The 22,737-nt window shown below is 40.9% G+C and overlaps 1 protein-coding gene across 1 annotated transcript in view; it reads left to right on the top strand.

Moving 5' to 3' along the window:
• The window catches only part of tbkbp1 (TBK1 binding protein 1), a 72,230-nt gene extending 64,815 nt beyond the window's left edge, over positions 1 to 7,415 (top strand). Inside the window, exon 10 of the mRNA XM_026178074.2 lies at positions 1,568 to 7,415. Within this exon, the coding sequence (XP_026033859.1) occupies positions 1,568 to 1,696 (129 nt within the window). The 3' untranslated portion in view covers positions 1,697 to 7,415. The remainder of the gene's footprint in view (positions 1 to 1,567) is intronic.
• The last annotated feature ends 15,322 nt before the right edge of the window (positions 7,416 to 22,737 follow it).

Raw genomic sequence — 22,737 nt, 5'->3', positions numbered from 1 at the left:
AGTGTAACGTCACTCATTGTTTTATGAAATCCAGTTCTAAGTCATCATGAGTAAACTGTGGATCTGACTAAACAGCACTTGAAACCAGCAACGGAGACCATAACTTATAGGTTGTTTTTCATAGACTTCTATGAAATCACACTTCTTATTTGAAAAAAAAATATCACAGGAGTCACCCCCTGCTGGACATAAAAAGGACTACACTTCCACATTTGCAAGTATTTGCCTGTTTTTCGACATCCATCTTCTCGACAGTTTATGGGATGTTGGCTACAGAAGCTCCTTTTAACGTAGCTCACCTAAACTGTGGCTCATCACTGGATTGCAGTGGGTTCACTGGGTACTTTTGACAAGCAGAGAGAGAATGGGCTTAGAAACACACCACATATGATCTGAAAGCTCTAAATATAAAGGGGAGCTCTTATGCTAATATTTTTAATTCTTGGACTCTACTAGTGTAGCATGACTCACAATTTTACAAAAAATCTCATACCAGCTTTGGTGTAGTCACTCAGTTCATCCACTTCCTGAAACAAGCTGTTGTAACTGCCTTCCCCTGCCCTTTCAGGCAAGCTTGCACAGCAGGTAGGTGGAACTATTGTGCTCGCAGCCTGAGCTAAGGATATCCCTTCTCTTCAAAATCATAATCAGCCAATAATAGCACTGAGAGCAGACTAAAGTCTGAGCTTTAGGCGTATTAGGATTAATTGTAAATCTGCTGGCCTCATTATTTGAAATATAATATCAGTATTCACTGCTGTAGCAGTGTATATATACAGTCCCAGGTACTACAGCCTCAGATGAGCAACTGTGTCATTATTTATTTCTACATACAAAAGTAGTATGTTGAAAACTAAGTACACGCTTACTGTTTCCATATTACATAGAATTAAGAGGCTAATCAAGTAATCAAATACAGGTATTTAATTGATCGTTAGCAAGTCATACAGCAGCTTTAACGTCAAGCAATCGCTCTGTGTATGACTTTTTCAGTTTCTCACATCATTGTGGAGGAATTTTGGTCCCCAGTGAATTCTTTATTATGTGGTAATATGCAAAACCTTAGTACTGAAAGAGGGCGTACTTCAGTACTTTCTTTTTCGTATGAGTGCATCAGAGAAAAAACTCATAGCAGGTCCTCTTTAGCGTTAAATCATGAGGATCACGATGTACTTAAGCAACAAAATCAACAAAAAAAGAAAATTGAAGCTGGTACTGATGTTAAGTCGCCCTTATTAAGAAAGCAAATACACATATTTCTCACAATTGTGAACTATTTTTTCTAATATATTAAATCCACCTGGGTTTACTACAAGTTTGTCTCTTTTTAAAAACCTTTTGTGTAAGCCTGAATTGATCGCTTACCCTGCAATGATGAAACTGTGAATCTGCCTCCCACAGACTTACTAATACTATCCTGTGAAGTGAGTACGCTGAGGACTGCATGTGATTTGACCTGATAGTGACTACATGTCCATACCTGTGTGTGTGTGTGTGTGTGTGTGTGTGTGTGTGTGTGTGTGTGTGTGTGTGTGTGTGTGTGTGTGTGTGTGTGTGTGTTTTGCAGCTCTGGATGGAGACCGAAGAGAGTGACATGAGGAGCTGCCCTCTCTGCCAGCTGATATTCCCGGTCGGTTACCCTGACGATGCCCTCATCAAGCACATCGACTCCCACCTGGAGAATAGCAAGATATGATTGTCATGGCAACCAGCCCGCGCACATCTGCGCTCTCTTCTTATAGATTATGTAAGAGATTAGCAGACCTGGCTAGAGAGGAAGTCAAATGTACACAAACAAGCCATCCATTTAGGGTGTGAACCAGTTAGCTGCTGTATGTGTGACGCTATAGGTAGAGATGCAAAGTGGCGCAGAGGTTTATTTTATTTTGGAGGAATTTAAAAATAAGTCTACATGCAGAGTCCCTTACTGATTGCCCTTAAGACAGATCTGCCTGTATAATCACTGGCTCTGGTTGCTGCTATTTGTTTAAAAGTCTTGTTGTGCAGTGTTCAGGCAATTTAGGGTATTGTGTTGTCTTTTTTTAAATTATTATTATTATTCTTTTTTCTTTTTCCGCTAAAGTGTGGATTTGATTTAGCAAAGTAAATTGTGAGAGGCACACTGGCAGGTTCAGGGGCTCTGCATGCCAAAATGTTTGTCCAGCAGTAAAAGTTCAGGGAGCTATGGTGCAACTATTCTCACCACTTAGCTTTAAATATTCCTGCTTGGAAATTTTCTATCTCGCACAGACACACACATATACACACAGACGCGCACTGCAGTTTATTTTACAGAGGACCCTGCGCAGTAAGTGCCAAGGACAATGCCCTGGTAGAAGCTGGTCTAATGAGATGATCAGAGGGCCATACGAAAGCATGCGGGGAAAGTCGTTTTAAGTTTCTGACACCGAAGGAAGGAAATGCCAGTTTCACTTCTCTGAAACAAGGAAGTATGGCAGTTAAGAAAGTATAAAACATTCCAGTCTTTCATTTCATCTGCTGAGAAAAAAACTGACAAACTGGAGAACATGAATCAGAAAGGATGTCTGAGTGAGCCAGAAAGCTCCAAATTTTGTGTTTTGATATTGCCCTGCAGGGCGGGGCACCGATGAAGGTACTTTAAGAGGAGGGAAATTTTAGTCAGTATATACCTTTTATGCTTGCAGCCTGTTCAAATCGTATATTAGCCCTTTCAGTTAGCATAGTCTATACAATGTATCAGTTTTCAGTCCCTATATATATTTTCAATATGTAATTTACTATTTATATTGTCTATCTGTAAGGCAAAAAATATGAAGTTATATTTTTGCAAATGTCAACGCACCACATGTCTCATGCTGGTGAAAAAGAATCTTTCCCATGTGCTTACATGCTGCTACATACAGCAGACTCAAAGCTCAAAATCCCACCGAATGGGATACTTTCTGTACAAAGAATATCAACTGGGATTCTTCTCAGTCTTCCTCGAGATCTGACCTTCGTAAAAGATTGATGTCACGACTGCCCAGACCGCCCAACAAAAAACTAAAACACACAGCTGGTTGCATGAGATCAAGACATCTGACCTGCTTTGAAGAAAAAGTGGCAGGCTTTTTAGTGTACTATTTTTACTGTCTCAGAGATCTGACATCAAAAACACCATCGCCAATCAGCAAAGTTATCTCTCCAGGGTTTAAGCAAAGACGAGACTCTTCTTTTGATACATGTGTTTAATTTTTACCACAAGGGAACTCAAGATCTCTTTGTGGGACCTGAACTTTTTGAACACAAAAAGTGAAAACAAAAACAAAAAAACACAGTTACACTGATGTCAGCTAATCCGAGGCTTTCAGTTACATGTGCAGTTTCTAACGTTTGGGGATGTCCCTACAAAGCCAACCATGCATCTCAACCGGTTTGAAGTTACTGAAGAGAGGAACGCAGCAGATTAGAGCACACAGGGCAGTGACTGTGACCGCAGGATGATGATGGACGTGTACCATAATGTGACGCACTCTTGAGCAAATCACTGAATCACTGCAAACTCTGGATGCTTTGAGTTTCCTGTGAATGTTTAGAGGAAAGAGTTTTCCAAATGGATCAAAGAAGTACCAGTTTAAAGGATGACTCTGGTTTATTACCACCTGCCTCTTAATTTATCAGGTTTTAACATTTATTATTGGTTCTGATGACCCTGCAATCATCTGCTTCACTGCTGAAAATTCAAAAAATCTTACTAATCAATCAAGCTCTCTCAGTTTTCTCAATAATTTGAACACTGGCATTTTTTAAATGTTGCATGCAATAAGCTGACTTCAATTGATTACTGAAATTTATTTTTAAAACGTTAGCGAAGGACTCAAAAGTAAAGTTCTTAGGCATTAGCAAGCTAGTTAACTTATTAGCATACCACCAGGTTTAAATTTTAACAGATGTGTTTGCACTGCTGAGTTCTGCAAAGTTCATATTCTAACTGAAGAGGTTAAATCAAAGGTACTTGCTGGTAGTCACTCGGTGAAATTGGTTGCAAAACGGTATATAAGGCGCTACACCAAAAGCCTCCTCGTGATTGTCTTGGAGTGCAGGAGATTGCCGTCTTCGTCTACTTTGGATGGAAGACACAGACTTGTCTGTAAAGCTTTGCCAACTACTTGGTAATTGGTAGCAGAACTGAAAACTGCAATGCAAAACAGAGAATCAGGCTGTTTGCCTTCAAAGTAAAATTTGCGTCATTTGAAACGTGTCGGTTTCAGTGGTAAAGTACAGCTTTTACTTTGAAGGCAAACGTTCTCCGTTTCTGTTTTGTGTCGCACTTTTTCAAGTTTCGTTACTGCTAAGTGGTTAGTTAGAGAAGTTGGCATCCTCCAGTGACCACAGCAGTATATTAGTGACCAAAGCAATCACAGGGAGGTTTTTGTTGAAAAACCCTCTTTGTGATCGACTTCCACTGACAACAGCAAGCAACGTCCTGCATACACTCGCTAATCGATCTGGGGATGTAAATGTTTTAGTTAGTGACTCTAATCTGCCGGTCACTGTGCTGATAAACGTCTTCAGCACTGTAAAATTAGAAATTTGATCCAAAACAATCACATCTTTCAAATCCAAATGAAGTGGATCTGGTGCCTAAGCCTCACCAACAAGCGAGCAAACCTTAAAAACTGCACCAGATGAGACTCAAACACATCTACCAGCACACCTTACTTTTGCATCGGGTGACTCATGATGCTTTTTTTGCTGTTTTAAAGTGGAAATTATAACTCAGAAAAAGTCACCATCCACTGCTACAGACTTAAAATGCTTAAGTGTTTTAAATGTAGTGCTGAAGATTTTTATTTATTGATTATTATTATTATTGGCATTGCAAGAGAGCAGAGCAAAGTTAGAAAGTCATTATGATAACAGTCACTCAGCATTATCACACCTTTTTCAAAATGTATTTAAATAAAGAAAGCATGCATATAGTACACATCTGGAATCTCCAACGAGCGGCAACACAAGCTGTCGTCTGAGCTCATCTTGATTGTCTAAAAGCTTAACGTAAACAGGAATCTATTACACTTTAACCTTACCTTCCATTTGACGTGAGTGTGTTACAAGCTGTGGTTCTGTAACTTTGTTACTTTTGAATTTTCTTGATCTAAAACTGAATGTAAAAAAAACCTGTCTGATTTACTTTAAATGCTCTGTGTTGTTGTGTCGTTTGCATGAGGTGTTAACAGGGGTCTTTCAGCGACGAGGTCATTGTCATCTTGTAGTTCAAATGCATTCCATGGATGATTCATTTTCTTTCTTTTCTTTTTAAAATAGGAGCAAGGTGGGGGGGGAGAAGAGAGCTCTATTTAACACCTCTGCTAACCAACTTCCTGGGGGAAAACCTAAAAACTATTAAGAATTTCACAAGAAAATGGTCAGGTTCAGAGAAGTTCAAAATGAGTGCATGTAGCAGATTTCCTTAATTCTTGCATAAAATTGATGACAGCTTGTGTTTCCTGCCCAGTCTGATTCTTAAGAACCGGGAGGTGATTACAAACTTATTGATGCTAAAAAAGAACTGAATTAAAATAAACCAGAATTGTCCTTTAAAACTGCATCCTGAGGTTTACAGTAACTTCAGAGCAGTTCTTGACCATTAAATCGAAGAGGGCTTTCATGGCTCCAGAGTATTCTATATACTGTCTGTACAGTTTGTAACTATATCACTCTGTGTACAATATTTAAAGCTGTGTATAGACAGAATTTTTGCAAGTGTGTAATACTAATGAAACATGTACTCTATTACTCAACAACTTCAAATTGGAGTGTCTGTAAATCAGTATATACACATAATCCTAATCAACACCACACTAAATGTGAATTATATGTGAGTTACATGCCAGTACTACCCTACAACTTTACTCACTACTTACTTTTACTCACTAAGTAGCGGTACTTTCTATATTCAAGTGATATCCAAAAACACGGTTGCAGCTTTCAGAGAAAAACCTGTGTTTGTCTTAAAGTTTCGGTCCTTACAGAAACTTTTTGACACATTTTTTTCCGACTTGACTGATAATTCAGCAACGGCACGAGAATCAAAACATGCACAGCTGTTTGTCTTTGTGGAGGAAGATGATGCGACGTTGCATCATAAAGTATTTGTGCAGCAGTAGAAAACTGCAAACCAGTACAGTAGTACATGATAAACTTTAATGTAAAGGGGACCTATTATGCTTATCCTTTTTTTTATGGGATAGTGGATGTTCATCTTTAAACGTGACCAAAGTTTCAAATAATGAGGTCTGTGTAGGTACAAGAAATCCCTTCGAGCAGAAAGCTCAGGCATTTCAGCAAGGCACCTTTAGTTTTTGAGGGGCAGCCAATCAACAGAAAGCTGCTTTAAAGTGTGCAGGACAGGATGTAATGGCATCGTTTCAGATAGAAGTCCAGTATAAAGTGAATTTTAATGAAGGGTCAATCATGCAATGTTACTCCAGTAGAGTCCAAAATAGCATAATATGTCCCCTTTTAGTTAAAACATGATTAAATCACTAAGATGTGTACTTTTTCTTACGACTGAGGACCTATGTTGGCTCAGAACCAAAGAAAATAATTTCCTGTCGTTTCAAAAACTGAGGGTTTGCTTGGCAGGTAGTTCATGTCATGTATGGGAAGATGCTGCACTGTGGTTCATGCTGTCTTGTGCTCAACCACAAACGTTTTGGCCAGCAGCAGCGGTGCAGAATGATCACACCCTGCATGAGTTCACAATGCGATGCACACGGATGTTCACACAACAACACATTCGCGCGTGTACGAGCCGCCCCGAGGCCCACCGAGTGAAGTTTAGGATCGCTGGTTCAGGGTTTTAAATGTTTAATTTCTGGTTTTTGTTTCCACCAGCTGCCATGGTTTAAAAAGTCAACGTCAAAAGCTAAAATCATAGCGCTTTCTTCTTATTTCTCGTGTTTTAACAGCAAACTGGCTCCTTTGGTTTACTCAGGAGACTAACAAAGACAGACAAAAAGATCAGCTTTGCCAGCATTAAAGATTAAATAGATTTCTTTGTCATGAAATTTCAGTCTAAATTTCTTTCAGATTTACTCAGGAGACACATAGCTAGGTCCAGCAAAGAGCTGCAGCTGAAATCAAGTCAGTTTTCTGTTCTCGTGTAGCTCCACTTGCCCATGAGTAACTATGTGAGTCAGGCTGTCTAAATGCGAAACCTTCATTGCACATGGAGACCTCGGCACTAATGAACTCTCCGCAACACTAATGAGAACTAATATTTATGTGTTTAAGTAATGTGTGGTGGAGCAACACTGCTGGCATTCAACAAGTTTAATGAACACAAAGAAAACAACCACAGAGCCACACAAAGAGACCGCTTTTCTTTCTCCATCTCAATCTCTCTGTTTGTAAATATTCCACTAAATAAACTGAAACTTGCACTGAAATGAAGTGTGATCGTGCTTCTTTATGCTCGCACCGTGATGTCATTTCCTCAGCTCCATTTCACATCCTGTTTTCGTTGACCAGTATTAATTTTAGAGCTCCAGTTGCACATTGGAGCTACAGGTGTTGTGAAGATAAACTGCATGTTTTTCTGCGATACAGAAAAACCTTCAGAGGTGCAAATACTGCTCTGGAATTTAAAACTATGATAAAATAACTGTTTTCTGTGTAAAAAGCAGTTAAAATGTAGACACAAAAGTGTAAATTATGGCTTTACATAAGAATGCAGCTAAACTAGAATAGAAATTAGTATTTAAAGCTTTAATTTCTTGCAATAGAACACAGATTTCCAACAAGTATGTAAAAGGAAGCATGAATATTTGTTTTAGAATAACGCAAACCTACTGAGCATGAAAGACCGCGTTCACCTCTTGGTGCATGTTGTGCCCGTGATGCACGCTGTAATGATTTTATATCCTTGAAACATGCAAAAGGTGCATAAACACAAACATAAGCTGTGCTGTTGTTGTGCTTGACGAGTCCTTGAGAGCAGAAATTATGCTGTTAGTTTCAGTCAGCAGAGAAGCTGTTTTTGCTACAGAGTGAGCCGAGATCATTGCGAAAATACATCGCACCTTCATCACCGTGTAAGACCTCTCTGATGTTGTGGGTACGACACGCTGTAGAGGATCAACTTAAAAAGAAATACACTGACAGAGACCTCAAACAGTTCTGTCTCTTAATGTGATGACAGCTGATAAATTGTGTTTGCTATGAGTCACTGAGATACATCTAATCGTTCTTAATTATATGTTTTAAAAGAGGATGAAGTTGAAGCAACTGATGTGTTAGAAAACATCACAAAATATACATGTCCAGTCATGTAACTACAGCCTTTATAAATATTTAGGCAAATATTTTTATGTTACGGGTTTAATGTTACGGGAGGGAGGCTGAGAGCTATTTACTGATAACTGATGTCAGTTTTTCACAAATGCCAGAACAGAATTTTGTTAAGGAAACCATGAATACGTTTTTATTAACCCAGAAAATCAGTAGCAGCGACTTTTCAAGAGTTTATCTGCACGTCAGGCGTCATTACTTTAAAACAGATCAATCTGTTTACTGGAAGCGCTTCTGACGCAGAAAACGTCGACGCTTTTAAGATATGAAAACACTGGAGGTCGTTTTGTTTACTTTAAATCATAGCCTGCATCCTTCAGCCGCCAGCTCTCTTACCAAGTTTGTTTCCTACGTCTTTTGCTCTGCGCCGCTAACCTCAATGCTTAGACTACCTCAGGAAAAAGAAAAATGCACCCACCCATCCGGGCCACAAAACCACAAACTCTGTTAAACTCTGAGAAGCTATATATGCAGCAGGCCTGCAGAGAGAAGTAACAGAGAAAAACCACACGAACTTTGTCAATAAGCGATGAAAAGCTGCGCTTTCTGTTCACTGATAAAAAACACAACAACTTCTCTTTGTACTTAGACGCTCTCAAACAAGAGCACACCTCAAGATAGTTTAAATACACACCGACATGCACGCATGCCTCTCATAGATCTATACATATACGCATTATAGAGAGAGACACATGATTCTTAGAAGCCTTTTCTTTTTCAATACTTTGCTGAATTTGGCTTTAGGTAAAGAGGTTAACTGTGCTGAAGCTGCTGGACCTGTGAGCAGGGTTAGACCTGAAACTCAAATTGCACTTTGACCCCATCTTCCTAACAGGGTTATATGAAAAAGAAAATGATTCAGTAGCAATAAATGAAGGCTTTGTTGGTAGTTTGATAGCTTGCGATGATCTCATACTGGCAGCTTAGGTATCCAGCGCCTTTGATGTCAGAGGTGACATTTTCTGGACTGAAAAATAAACCTGGTTTAAATTTATCTCATGTGCTCATTTCCTGCTATTTTTTTTCTGGGGCTCTGCTAGTGTAGCTTTGTATGACTCACAGTTCAAAATAATTGTATCTTATACTGGACGTTGGTGAAGCCCTTCGGTCAATCCACTGTCTGAAAATCTTCTTTTAACCGGCTTCCCTGTGTAAGCACCGGGTGGTAGTACGTGGGTGGACTTCTGTGGTCAGCTAAATTATGATGATGGTGTTAGGGGTATCCATTCTCTCTGACATCACACAGATTCAAAAGAAGAAAAAGTGTCTGAAACCAAGTACAACTCTGCAGCCTCACCTTTAGACTCAGGAAAAGAATGATAGGTCACCTTTAAATGCAATCATATGGATTCTAAACCGTACAATCAAGAGAAGTGCTAAAAATATCAGGTCTGGAAAACATAAAACACAAAAGTTTTGTGTCTGCACAGCGGGCTTTTGCATACTTTTTAATAGCAGCAACACACCAGAAGATGTTGACATAATGATGCAGTATAACAGGTGCACGGGTTTTCCTACATCACACAACAAACCTGAAGGCACTCTGAACACCGGGCATTTGTTTTCAGCTGCTGGGTAGTTTTTAACACTTGCATTAGAAAGCGCTCGAGTTGTGTGGGAGTCGAAAACGCTGACAGTCACTGAGGTTTCCAATTTCCCTCACCTACTATTTTTGCATATTTGGTACAAGCCCAAAGAGGCCAAATTCTTGTAAACATTGTACTTTTACAGTAAATCCACAGTGGGTTCAGCCAGACCAGCTATGCTACACATCTGTGTTCATGTTCAAACACTGTGTATTGTGTGAATTTCAGCATTTGGGGTTTTGCACAGAAAGTGAAAACTTTTCATTTCACATTAAGAGCTTTGACTCATTGAAAGTGAGTTGACAGTAACTTTCCAAGCAAGGAAAATCCAGTGCATTTGTATCCATATGGGAAGTGTGTTACAAGTCCACTAGATGGCCACACAAACCACACAAACCACAGAGCTTTATCCTACCTCATTTTCCACCAAAGCATGGGGAAACAGTCACAGCTTGTCTTTACATGAGCTGAAAAGAAAAGCAGGAACAAACTCAGTTTACTGTCTTGAAGAGCAGTGGATGATTAGAGACACAGAGACACTGCTAGGAAAGATTTATCAAAACGCAAGAAGGTAGTTTGTGAGTTTTGTCCCATCTTCTGTTAACTTTATGGTTACACTTTCTGGATTTTAATTTTAATCAGATCATGTCTAAATTAAATATACTCTTGATTTAAAATGCAAAATTATCCACAAGTGTCAAGAAGAAAATCTTTTAGCAACAATGTCCACATGAACATGTCTTCATAGTTCTAAAATGTCCTTATTTGGTTTGTTTTTTTACTTTTACTTTTTTTGAGTTTGTCTATAATCCAGAATATCTTTGAAACAGCTGTCATGTTACAAATATATCCACACTATCTGATGCAAAAGTAGTCCCCACTGTCCAAATGTCTTTAATCAACCATAGACAGTTTACTTTCCACAAGCAGTCTCAACTTCTTTTAATTATTATTATTTTATGTGGTTATTTATTTTGCATCTGACCTTTTATATATATATATAATACACAGGAAGGGTGGGCCCCAAAACTGACCTATATTGCAGTGCTGGGTTCTGGTTTGTAACTCTCTGATCCTCAAAGAGCATTTTGATTGACACAGTCTGTTCAGCAGTGCAGGAGTCACTGTTTCCTTGTTAACAGGAAGTATTCACGAGGCACATAAAATCACAGTTTTGGTTTTGGCTAAGAACTGAAAAAATCAATCAGCAAGAAAGTACATGAAGGTGACTGTAAAAACAGAAAAGTAGGTGTTTACAGGAAGGGTGAAGGAGAAGAACTGATAAGAGAGAAAATGTATTGCTGTATGAGCCAATTGGTTCTACACAGCTGTTTCGTAGCTGTTTCATGATTTATAGTATGTAGTGTACTGTTTTTGGTAACAGTTTTAACCTTAAAGTGGGCTTTACGCTCATTTTCCTCTTTCTGTTATTATTCTTGTACTCTAGTACGGTATCTTTGTGTGATTTATAGTTCAAAGTATATTAAACTGACTTGGTGCCCTCAGCTTTCTAAAAGTTGCTTCTCTCTTTAGGCTAACTTTCTTCTGATTGGTTGCCCCTCCCAAAGAGAGGGTTTTAACAGCAGGTGAGCGGAGCTTTGGCATTCACAGTTGTGTGCCTGTGATCAAAATCGTTCCCTGCCAAGAAAAGATAAGAAAACCTTTGTGATACTGACCATGTAGAGGACTCTGAATCCTGAGGTTTTGGCTTACTGGGATTACTCGGGACGACCGTGGCTCAGGGGGTTGGGAAGTTGTGTCCTTGGGCAAGACACTTTACCCTACCGCCTATTGGTGTTGGCCAGAGGGGCCGATGGTGCGATATGGCAGCCTCGCTTCTGTCAGTCTGCCCCAGGGCAGCTGTGGCTACAACTGTAGCTTGCCTCCACCAGTGTGTGAATGTGAGAGAAAAGTGCTATATAAATGCAATCCATCATTACTGTACACACACACTGATATTATTTGACTCTCTGGCCATTTCTTATATAAGTACCCACAACTGTAAGTCTATATATAGGAAACAAGGCAGAAAGGCAGTTTCTTATCTGTCACTGTGTGTAAAAGGCATTTTCTTACAATCAGCTGAATTCAGTTTTATTAATATGGTTAATATAGTAACCATGTCACAACATCAGTCACTGCAGTGCACTTTGTATCGTAAGGTAAGATAATACAATAATGCAGAGAAAACCCCAACAATCAAACAACACCTGGCACTTGGCAACAGTGGGAAGGAAAAACTCACTTTTAACAGGAAGAACGGTCCAGGCAGGTTCAGGAGCATTTGCCACGACTGAATGGGGTCAGTGCAGGAAGATGGGACAAAAGACACGCTGTGGAAGAGAGCCAGAGAAAGCCTTGTATGTACTGTTATAAGGAAACCTGATGAAATGTTTCTCACACTGAAATCATTACATCCAGATGAACAGAATCAGCTTTTTGGGAACTAATGATTAAAATGCAGAGTGGTGTATAAACATAGTGAGTGAAAAAAGTAAGTGCACTCAGTGCATCATGGGAAAGCCTCCAGCAGCCCAGACCTACTGTAGCATAACTAAGGAAGGATTCAGGGTCACCTGATCCAACCTTAACTATATGCATTATCAAAAAGGAAAGTTTTCAGTCTGATTGTAACAGTGGAGAGAATATCTGTCTCCTGAATCCAAACTGGAATATGCTTCCACAATTTGGATTTTGAATATGAGCAAACCTTACAAATACTCTCTGAGCCAATGCAGTATGACTGCTACCACTCCATAGATCTTTGTGGCATTTGCCTCTCAGTGACTGAGATGTATTCAGTGATACAGCTGATCAGACACAGATTTACCACCTGCTATTCAAGAGGCAATAATGCGCTTGTGTTCCACATGCCCCCAGTGGCAACATGTTCATTATACCGGCTGGCAGGGAGCCCAGGACAAAGATCGAAACCCTCCGTGCTGTGGCCGAGTGAGTAAACACACGAGCCAAGACATCGACACGGTCCAATGACACGCAAACATACATACAGAATATTAATGCAGGGACGAGGACACATCCACATATATGCATCCCAGCACTCATGCTTACACACTCCAACACTCCAGCACACATAATATGCACGGGTAGAGGCACAGCTAGTGCCGGCGTGAAGCAGTGAACTGCATTTGAACCGCTGACCTCTGTAACTCACCCATATTGATGGCAGGCAGCGCACTCGCTCACAACACAGCGCTTCAGCAAGCATAGCATGGCTCCAGGGACTCTAGGCGTCAATGGGGGGAGGGAAGAGGGAAGCATGGATGGATGGATGAATGGCGGAGTTCACAGACAAGTCAAACACATTGCCAGTCAAGTTTATTTGTCAAGGTGTTATGGTGGAATAACAAAGAGAAAGATAGAAGAGGGGAGAGTGAAATATGTTATCCCCAGTAGGAAGGTTTAATGAATGGTGCTAAAGAGATAAAGAGGAGGAGAGTCTTTTTCACTAACTGTCCTACACTGGCCTTAGAGACAGTGAGGGTGTAAATTAAAGGAAAAGCCAAATGCTATTCCCTTTGTGAGCACTGTGAGCATGTTTGTATTCAATTGCACAAATTGAGTTTATTCTGACATAAAGGCTGCAGCAAAAGTAGTGCTTCCATGGTCTCTTTGTGCACTTATATCACAATATGACATGAACTGTGGATGAATGGAAAGTACTTTCCTTGTCATGCACAAGCATTCAATAAAATCCCATGCTTTAAGAACACAACTGAGGAGGAGGATTTATCCTGTACTTTCTTTTTTCTTTTCCAAATTGTCGGTTTCCCACCTCGAAGGATCTCTGTAATACGAAATGATCCCCAAACAAAAAACCAACCTCTTTAAATTTCAGCAGGCTTGTCTACATGCCACTGGTTATACAATCTACTACATTAAGCATTAATAAAACATTGCTTGTTCATGTTGCATTTGCAGGTAAACATTATATAGAACACATACAGAAATTCTGTTGAGGATAAGACTTTGACCAGTCATGTGACCTATCCTGGAGCACAGATTGGTGCTGCTACAAACCTTTGGGGTGACAAAGAGGTGAGCCACGGTCTCCATAAATTATTCACGTTATGTTTATAATTTTGCATTCACAACGGCCTGTTAAGCCAGGGACTTCCTCTACCCTGCTGTGTGATACACTGAGCTTCGTGCAGTATCTTAATATAGTGCATATATGAATGCATGTTCTTATCAATGACACATTATAAGTAACGGATGTTAGAGGATATTTGTGGTCAGTATCAGAATGAATGTATCCCACACAGTACTAGCTTTTACTCTCAGCACCACCTTCTGCTTTAATATTTGATCAAGAACAGGCAGCTCTCCATCAGGGTATCTGCCCAGGTGTCTGGTACATAGTACAGCTAAGTTCATCTTTGTCCCACTAACACAGAAAAAAATAGCCTTTTAAATGCACACTGCACTCAAATCACTCCAAGAAAAAAGAAAGGGGTAAAAAGGAACTAATTATAATGTTTGAAAAATGTTTCCATCTTCTTGTTCTCTTAATGTAAAAAACAGGAAAAACCGATATGTGTGAGTCTACTACTACTACGCCCCATGACTTCAGAGAAAAGAGGAAGTGTGTGCACATCCAGGAAAAATTTCTTTTGACAAATACCTGAGGAAGATCCTACAAATCAAAAAATCTCTTTTGTGTAAATGATTTAAGAATTGAATTATTACTTGGAGCTCAATGTGTGCAGACCTTTCCCCTTTTCACAATATCAAGTGACAAAATCAGCCCCATCAGGACGTCTATTTTTATGCAGTCAAAAGACACTGGTGATGACGATGATGTGAAGAAAAAGCCATGGTGTTGGATTCTTATTGATAAAAGAGATAATTAAACTGCATACGTTTTTAAGTGTTGTTTTTCTGCATGGACTGCTGCCATGAATCTCTCCGGACATTACTCAAAGAAACTGTGTGAGAACGCAAATGTCTTAATCAGGTGGACTGGCCACTGAACAGTTTTTAATCTTTCATATCACCAGTACAAAATCTATGTAATGTGTGCCCATACATAAAAACGGCAGCTTAATACCCTGTAAATTCACACCAGTTCAGAGGGCATCACATATGTTCTATGTCCTGCACAACCTCCACAGGCAGCACCCTCACCTAGTCTGAAGCACCGCCATCTTCCGCTAGGTGCTACCTGTAAAAATTGACAACTCGGGACAGTATTCCAACATTATCCACAGGTCATGTGTTAAAACAACTTTAGCATAAAAGAAATGATCAAAACAAGTACAGTGGATATAAGCATCGTCTTCCAGACTCACCTTTGGCATATCTTCATTAGTGAGGCTTATCACCGGGGTCATGTTTTTTCTCAGTTCACCCCAAAGGTGTTAGTGGGAGTTAAGGTCAGGACTCGGTGCAGATCAGTCAAGTTCCCTTAACATCAGCAGAACCACTTGCTGTACATGGGGCAACATTATGTTGACAGGTCAACTGCTACTACTGTGTTGAAAAGCATTCAGGTTTCTGCTAATTGAATCTAAGAGGCCTAAAAATAGCCCCAAACCCAAAGTAAGCAAAAGGAACCCCTATCATCTACACACTTTTTGCCATGTAGTGTATTAAAAGCATGAAAATGAGCTGAATTAAAGTATTGCACACATTTAATATAATAGATTGTGTAGGCTGTTCCATTTTGTTCCAGTTTACTTTATTCTTCTGCCTACACTGTTAGCTAAATGTGCCAAGTTTCCAAAAGCAGAAGCTTAACTAGGAGAGTAAAACATCACAGTATAGTCTGAATATGCTATTTAAATGTCTTTTTTTCCATGCTGTAAAGCCTTTAATGATTGTTTAATGAAACCCAAAGAAATTAAAGCTACTCCGACTGAAGCAACGAGACTTTCTCTGCTATTTCAACATTCCAAGTAATCTTTGAGGCAAACAAATGGAGGCAGGTGCTTGAGAATCTGCCAAATCAACCATATGGTCCCTAAGGTGGAAGCAAAAAGAGTTGGTGCACAGTAGCTCTCATTTCCTTTCCACACTGAAATGTTCAGCTCAGCAGAGTACATTCAAGCTGTGGGTTCTGGTAACAAATGTGACAAAGGTGTTGTAGCCCGGAGCAGCCCACTTGACCTCGACTGCTTTGGGTGAGAACGTAGATGTCTTCTTCGAAAAGTGTTGATCCCATTTCAACACTTGTAGCTTTATTGTCAGTTACAATATGGAGTTGAGCATCACTGGTGAAGAGTGAGGCTGCACTGGTCTCCATGCAAGATGGAGGTATGTCTGTCTGCAAACATATCAAGCGAGTGATTGGTGGGCATATTGCTCGACTCGGGGAGTTTTCATCATTAGCCTGCACTGCATGGCAAACGGGTGGCGTGGCCCCTTTTTTTTTCTTTTCAGGCGGCAGTATCACAGCTCTGATCTGTCACCCTTCGCTTGCCTTAATGTGTGAAAGCAAGACGTGTTGCGCCTATTAGCACTTCTTGGCAAGCCTGGCATGCTGATCCCTCATCCCCGGGGAGCCTGGCAATATGGTGCCGCATGGTGACCGCCCGCCAGCCCTGGCTCCCGCTGTCACAACACATCACACATCCCCAGCAACCACCGCCACCACCTCCTCTTCCGCCACACCTCCATCACTGCGGCTGAATGAGTGACAGGACCGCCCAACAGCCAGAGCCAAGGGTCCTCTGGGTGGAATATAAACAAAAAACTTTTAGAGTCAGGGGACAGCTCAAGTGGTCTATTTTTTAATTAACAAGAAAAACTGTGTTTGGTTCAGTGGAGGGCTCATATGAGATCCCACATGCGAGAATATCATGCTCATAGTCTACACTTGATACGTGTTACCAGTGGATAAGATTAAAGAGCCAATAGTGAGGCGTGTTTTTGCTTTCACCGGTCATTATGAAGTAAATGTTGGCTGACTGCCTATAAGCCTCGCTTACACTGTAAGCCACTGGAGAAAATTAAGGCTAAAATGTACAACAAACATCTGTTTTCCCCAGTAGCTTTCACCAGATAGCTGATATTGTTGACCCAATGGAGAGGGTCCTGGGACTAAACAGGATTAGGTGAGTATATATTAACAATCAGGTTGTGGGGTGGAGAGTTTGATGATTTTTGTCATTTAACTTGGCAGATTTACCCGTCCTTTGCCTCCTTGACAAATCAACTTACTAAATCATTACTAAAGCCAGTAATTGAGGCCTCCTTCATTTTTTTGTGTTGACCTAAATAGTGGTGGAGATTCTCAGAGTAGACCTGGTATTGTACGGGTAATGTTTCTGAACTAGCATGAAGTTCCAGAGGCCACAACAGGCAAAGACGCCAAGTACATTATTGGTTCCATTTCAGTGCAGTTTCATCAACACTGCTAACAAAATGCATCATGATCCTCTTTTAGTATATGTCATCAACATCTGTTTGTTGCTTAGAAGGTTGAAAGGTATTCAGATGGATGGCTGGATGGATAGATTTGATTGTTTTATATATCATCCATCCATCAGGTCACAGCGGCAGTAATCTAAGCAGAGAAGCCCCTATTTGCCTCTCTCCTGCCCCTTCTAGGAGTTCCCAAGCCATTTAAGGGATGTAGTTTCTGCAGTGTTTCCTGGGTCTGCCCCAGGTTCTCTTCCTCCTGGAAGGACATGTCCAAACCACATCAAATGGCTCTTTTCAATGAATCTCTCCCAAATCCCAGAGCTCCTCAACTTTAAGGGCGGGTTAAGGTTAGGGGAGTTTCCAGAAACCTTTCAGAGGAAATTTATATCTCCTTCTCATTCTTTTTTAAACACCCAGAGCCATGACCATGGGTGACGATAGGTGTTTTTATCCAGTTTAAGCAAAAATAACCCCAAGTAGTTGATTTGGTATTCTTGCTCATGAGTGCGTGCACGAATGGTAGTCACTGGTATAGTGACAAGCTGGGAAATCTAAATTTAAAAGTTTAAATGCACCATTCAGTTGACATAATCTTCCCCTTCTGATCTAGTCTGACCTACAAATAAACTTTCTTAAATGGGAGGCAATAAGGGAAACATTACATTTAACCAGTGTACTGCACTGGGAGGTTAGCAGGAAATTTAGAACCTTTCATCTGAAATACTCGAAAGGAAGGGTGAGAATGAGATAGGAAAGCAAAGAGATGGAGGAAGATGGATTGTGAAAACAGCAACTGCGTGCCTAGCATGGCTGGCCCTAGTTTGGCTGATAATGTCATGAAAACCACACAGTACTAACAAAACCATTCTTATCTAATTTACAGACAGCTTTCTCATTCTAAAACAAATAAGAGTTGTTTCCAGACTGATAACCCCGCACACATATGTGACTTGTAGAGTGATTCAGACAAATGAATGACGAAAAATATGATTATCAGATTATTTAACCACCATTAAAAAGAGTCACTGCATATTTCTTTGCTCGTATGCATTGGAAATATATTTTTTGAATGGATGAAGCTATTCTGAACTGAACAGTTAGCTGTGAGGTTTGTCGTAGGATGGTGGAAAAACAGCACATTTGGAGAAACAGAAACAAAAACTGCCAAATGGGAAAGACAGGGCCACTGCCCCATTAATGACTCGCACTCTAAGTAATCATTTCCATTCTGTATTCATGACACAGAGGATGACAAAGCGGGCTGCAGCTCGGCTCTTCTGCCTGGATGTGGACCCGATAATGAGTGGTCGTCTCTGTCTTAGTTAGTGAAGCTTTGAGTCATGAGGCTTCCACTGACTAACTCTGAGCAAAGCAGACCACAAGTATATCAGCATGCAAGTGCATGTGGGGATCCACCCACAATGTTTTTGTGGTTAAGTAGAAAACTTACAGTAAGAGGAAATGAGTCTGTATATAATTTTCATCAAAGGAAATTGAATATTCTTTAATTTTACATGTTCAATTTGGAATAATCCAACTTATTCTCAAATAAGGGATGTCAGTTTGTGTTTGTCCCCAGTTGGGAATATATTTGTGGAAGATAAAAAGAGACACCAAGAGCCTTATCTGACTATAAAAAAAATCTCAACACTGATAGTTCAGTTACTCTGATGGGAGATTTTACTTGTTAGCAAACTCTGATTAACTCAGACTCATATCAGTGATGAGCTGCTGCAGGTTCAGCTTTTTCAGATTTAAGTGCCACAAGATGGGATGACTCCAGTTGATAAGAGGCCCAATCGAGTCGCTACACCCATTTACCAATACTAATATTGGTGACACACGTGATCGCCTTATTTACGGCACAGGCTCAATCTATAAAATCTTATCAAGGTGAAATCTGAGGTCTGCATCTGCTAAAACTTTTTAAACATTTTCACATTCACACAGTCTCAGCCACAAAGCCATGTGTTTACTGTGTACGTGGCGTTTTGCACACAGTCATGCAACCAAAAAGGCCATATTAATGGAAGGGCTTCTTACACAGCGTGACAAGTGAAGCATATCCTACCTGCATGTTGCAACCACCAATCTGCCCCTATACCCACCATATATGTGCTACTGTAAGAGGTAATGCTGCAGGTTATAGCGACAGACTGCTGTTGCGAAATTACGACTTGCCACGAGTGTAACACCTGCGAGGTGCCTACCGTACACAGCTATCACTGCTGATCCTCTCTTCCACCACGACGGCGCCCACTGGGCATCCTTTGGCGCTGTGATGCATCGTACCCCGAGCACCAGAGACGGACAGGTTCTGACCCGAAATTAAATAAAAAGTTCCAAGTGCCCGAGGCGATGCCTGGACAGTAAAGGATATTTAATCGTGGTGCTGAAGGCAGGGTGGCGGATGGGGAAGGGTGTAGCAAAGGGGTTCGCCTGCTGATCTCTAGCAGCTCCACGCCTGGCTGGCCATGCTCACATTAACAGTGACAGGACAAAGAGGTGACACATCTTGGCCTGCAGGGGCCAAGATATATGAACACATCCATCCACGTGGCATTTACTCAGATTCATATATGCATACATGCGGTTGGCATGAAAGGTTGAAAAATCTATCATTTAATATTAATATTCAACATTAGATAAAGAAAAAGGGAAAACTTTATGTGCTGTGCAAGGTCTTAAGATCCCACTTTTTAAAAAGTTGCATTCAAGAGACGTCAAACAGCCGTATTTACACTTGAGCAGTCTTTAAGCACAAGCATCCATAGCATAGGTCTCATATGATATACAGAGGACTATATCATGGTTGGGATGACATATGAGAGGTGGCAGAAAGCGTTACCAAATCACACTGAACTTTGTATGCTTTGGACAGCTTCAACAAGCAGGGGGCACTCAGCGGTCACAGAGGGCACGGCTCCGGTCAGTGGGGGCTGGCACAGCATCGGGAGGAGGGTGCTGGGCAGGGGGGATAGAGAAAGGGAGGAGGGGGATGATGGTGAGGGGAAGGGAGGGCTGGGGCGCACAAGGCGTTGCGGTGTCACCGTAATGTCAGCCCGTGTCAAGTGGAATCACTGTTAGCTCTAATTTTCTGAGCAATTAGAGAGCTTATATTGAGAATGGTTGCCAGCTGACAAACAGGGAGACTGGCTGAAGGAGTTCCTCATAGCTACGCTGGACAGGCGCACACACAGACACACACCAAGCAACAGCCAGCAGTCAACACCTCCCTAGCATCTCCTATTTTTTCATCATCTGGTTGAGTTGGTTTATCCTCCTTTGACATCAGCCTGTTTTCAAAGAAGCATATTATTTATTAAGATTTTTAAGTTCCCATCTAAGCTACTAACTAAGAAACTAACTAAGAATGAAATCATAAACATGATACTGGAGATGAAACAGGGGATGGGCTGTGTGTGCGGTGTTTTAATGTGTGTGATAGGGGCATAATTTGGAGACACAACCTCAATTTGACGCAGTTAAAATAGGTGCATTCCTCTTAGTTGCAAAACTGGGTGAAGAGACTGACCCCACCCAGGCACCCACCGTCAACCCCACACAGCCGCGTACGGATACAATATGAACAGATCCTCAAAGACATACACATGCGCACACGTAAGCAGAACTGAAACTGGTGCAACACATCCAATCATTACAAATATTTAATAAATAATTGCATCGTTCAAATCAAAGACATGAGAGCTAAATATGGGAACACTGAAGATCATGGTAGAATTTAACCGTCTGTTTAACCTTACACTGATCAAGCTGCTGGAGGGGTGATCGTGTGCATTTATAGTTTGGATTGTGGTGCGTTTTTCTTTTTTTAAGCTAAAATAGAGTCATGGTTGGTGCATAAAACCAAACCACAGAAGAGAAAAAGGAAGAATAAAGAGAGAAGAAAAGCAAAGATGGACAGTTTGATAAGAGATAGCCAATCATCATGGTGAATTGTATGAATCTATAAATACATATATATATATATGTGTGTGTGTGTGTGTGTGTGTGTGTGTGTGTGTGTGTGTGTGTGTGTGTGTGTGTGTGTGTACGTGCATCTTATGCAGGCTTGCAGCCCTGCTGTGGATTAAAGCTGATATATTCTCAGTCTCACTTTCCGTCCATCTCGCACCCTCCCCTTCTTACACTTTCAGGAAGCTTTAACATCACCCACCACATGGGCATCCTCCCATGTCACCCACTATTTTACTGACACACGTCTATCTGGGACAAGTTGCTGCCCACATCCTGTCTGACATGTTGGCTGGTCCCTCGTCAGCACCGAGCACCAGCATCTGTCTCCACCGACCCCCGGACAGTGAGAGGATCAGGATATGACACGAGCTTGAAAACACAGGCTGAGCCACCAGCCCCTGACGCTTAAGATGGTGCAGTGAGACTGAGATATACGGCTGTGGTTTTAGACAACAGGGGCTGGCAGCAATCCAAGCAACGAGCAACAGCTATAGACAGCAGGTCACGCTCTGTGTCTTTCGAATGTATCCGTATCACAAGGAAGTTCTTAAAGTTAGTTTATTTATAACTATATATATATATATATATATATATATATATATATATATATATATATATATATATATATATATATATATATATATGTATGTCTGGCCACATTCATATTGTGTTTCAGGCATTTGCTTTGTTCAGACTTTGGTTAAATTTATCCTTGTAAAATTCACTGAAATTCAGCAGCATGGCTGCAAAAGGAAGTGGCAAGACTGCAATTCCTTTAATGATCACCCGAGACTGGTTTCTAAACTGAGACTGTCCCCATAGACTCCTGTGTTAAAGTGCCCAGAAATAAATAAGCTTACAGCGCCAAACAAAAACTATTTCACACTCCACAGCCTCATTTTAAAGTAAAAATTGTGTTATTTCATGTTTCAAAAGTTGCACACCTTTGTTCACATTTTAATCTTAATTCCCTTCATACCAGCTCTCATGAAACTCTAAAATCTCCTTATATATATTTGCTTGAAAAATGTTCTTTTGTAAATCAGAGGGCTTGCAAGAAACTGATGGGCTTGTTGTCGAATCTGTGATTGCAGATTCTTGTCTGTACCTATATTTCTTGTTTTACTGTGACTACGGGGGTGAGAACAAGTGAGTGGGAGGCAGAAAGAGACAAATGCTGAGACATACCGGACAAAGACAGAGGAAGGTAAACAGAGAAAGGGAGAGGATGTACAACAGACAGCGAAAGAATCAGGGCTGCTCATCTCCTCCGCCTCCCTCGCTCCATCATGTGTAGGTGCTGGGTGTATAAATACCTCATTTCCCTTTGGGCCAGCTCAGCCCAGCAGGACTCTCTCTGCCCCCCTGCTCAGACCCTCCCTCCCCAGCCCTCCTTGTCCAGCTCCCTCTTACCCCCCCCCCCCCCTCCCCTTTTGCATTGTCTAATTAGGATCTTGGGCCTCGTTAAGGC

The sequence above is a fragment of the Astatotilapia calliptera genome, chromosome 8 (genome assembly GCF_964374335.1).
Source record: "Astatotilapia calliptera chromosome 8, fAstCal68.1, whole genome shotgun sequence".
Classification (NCBI taxonomy): Eukaryota; Metazoa; Chordata; class Actinopteri; order Cichliformes; family Cichlidae; genus Astatotilapia; species Astatotilapia calliptera.
This window is presented reverse-complemented; position numbering and strand designations above follow the sequence as displayed.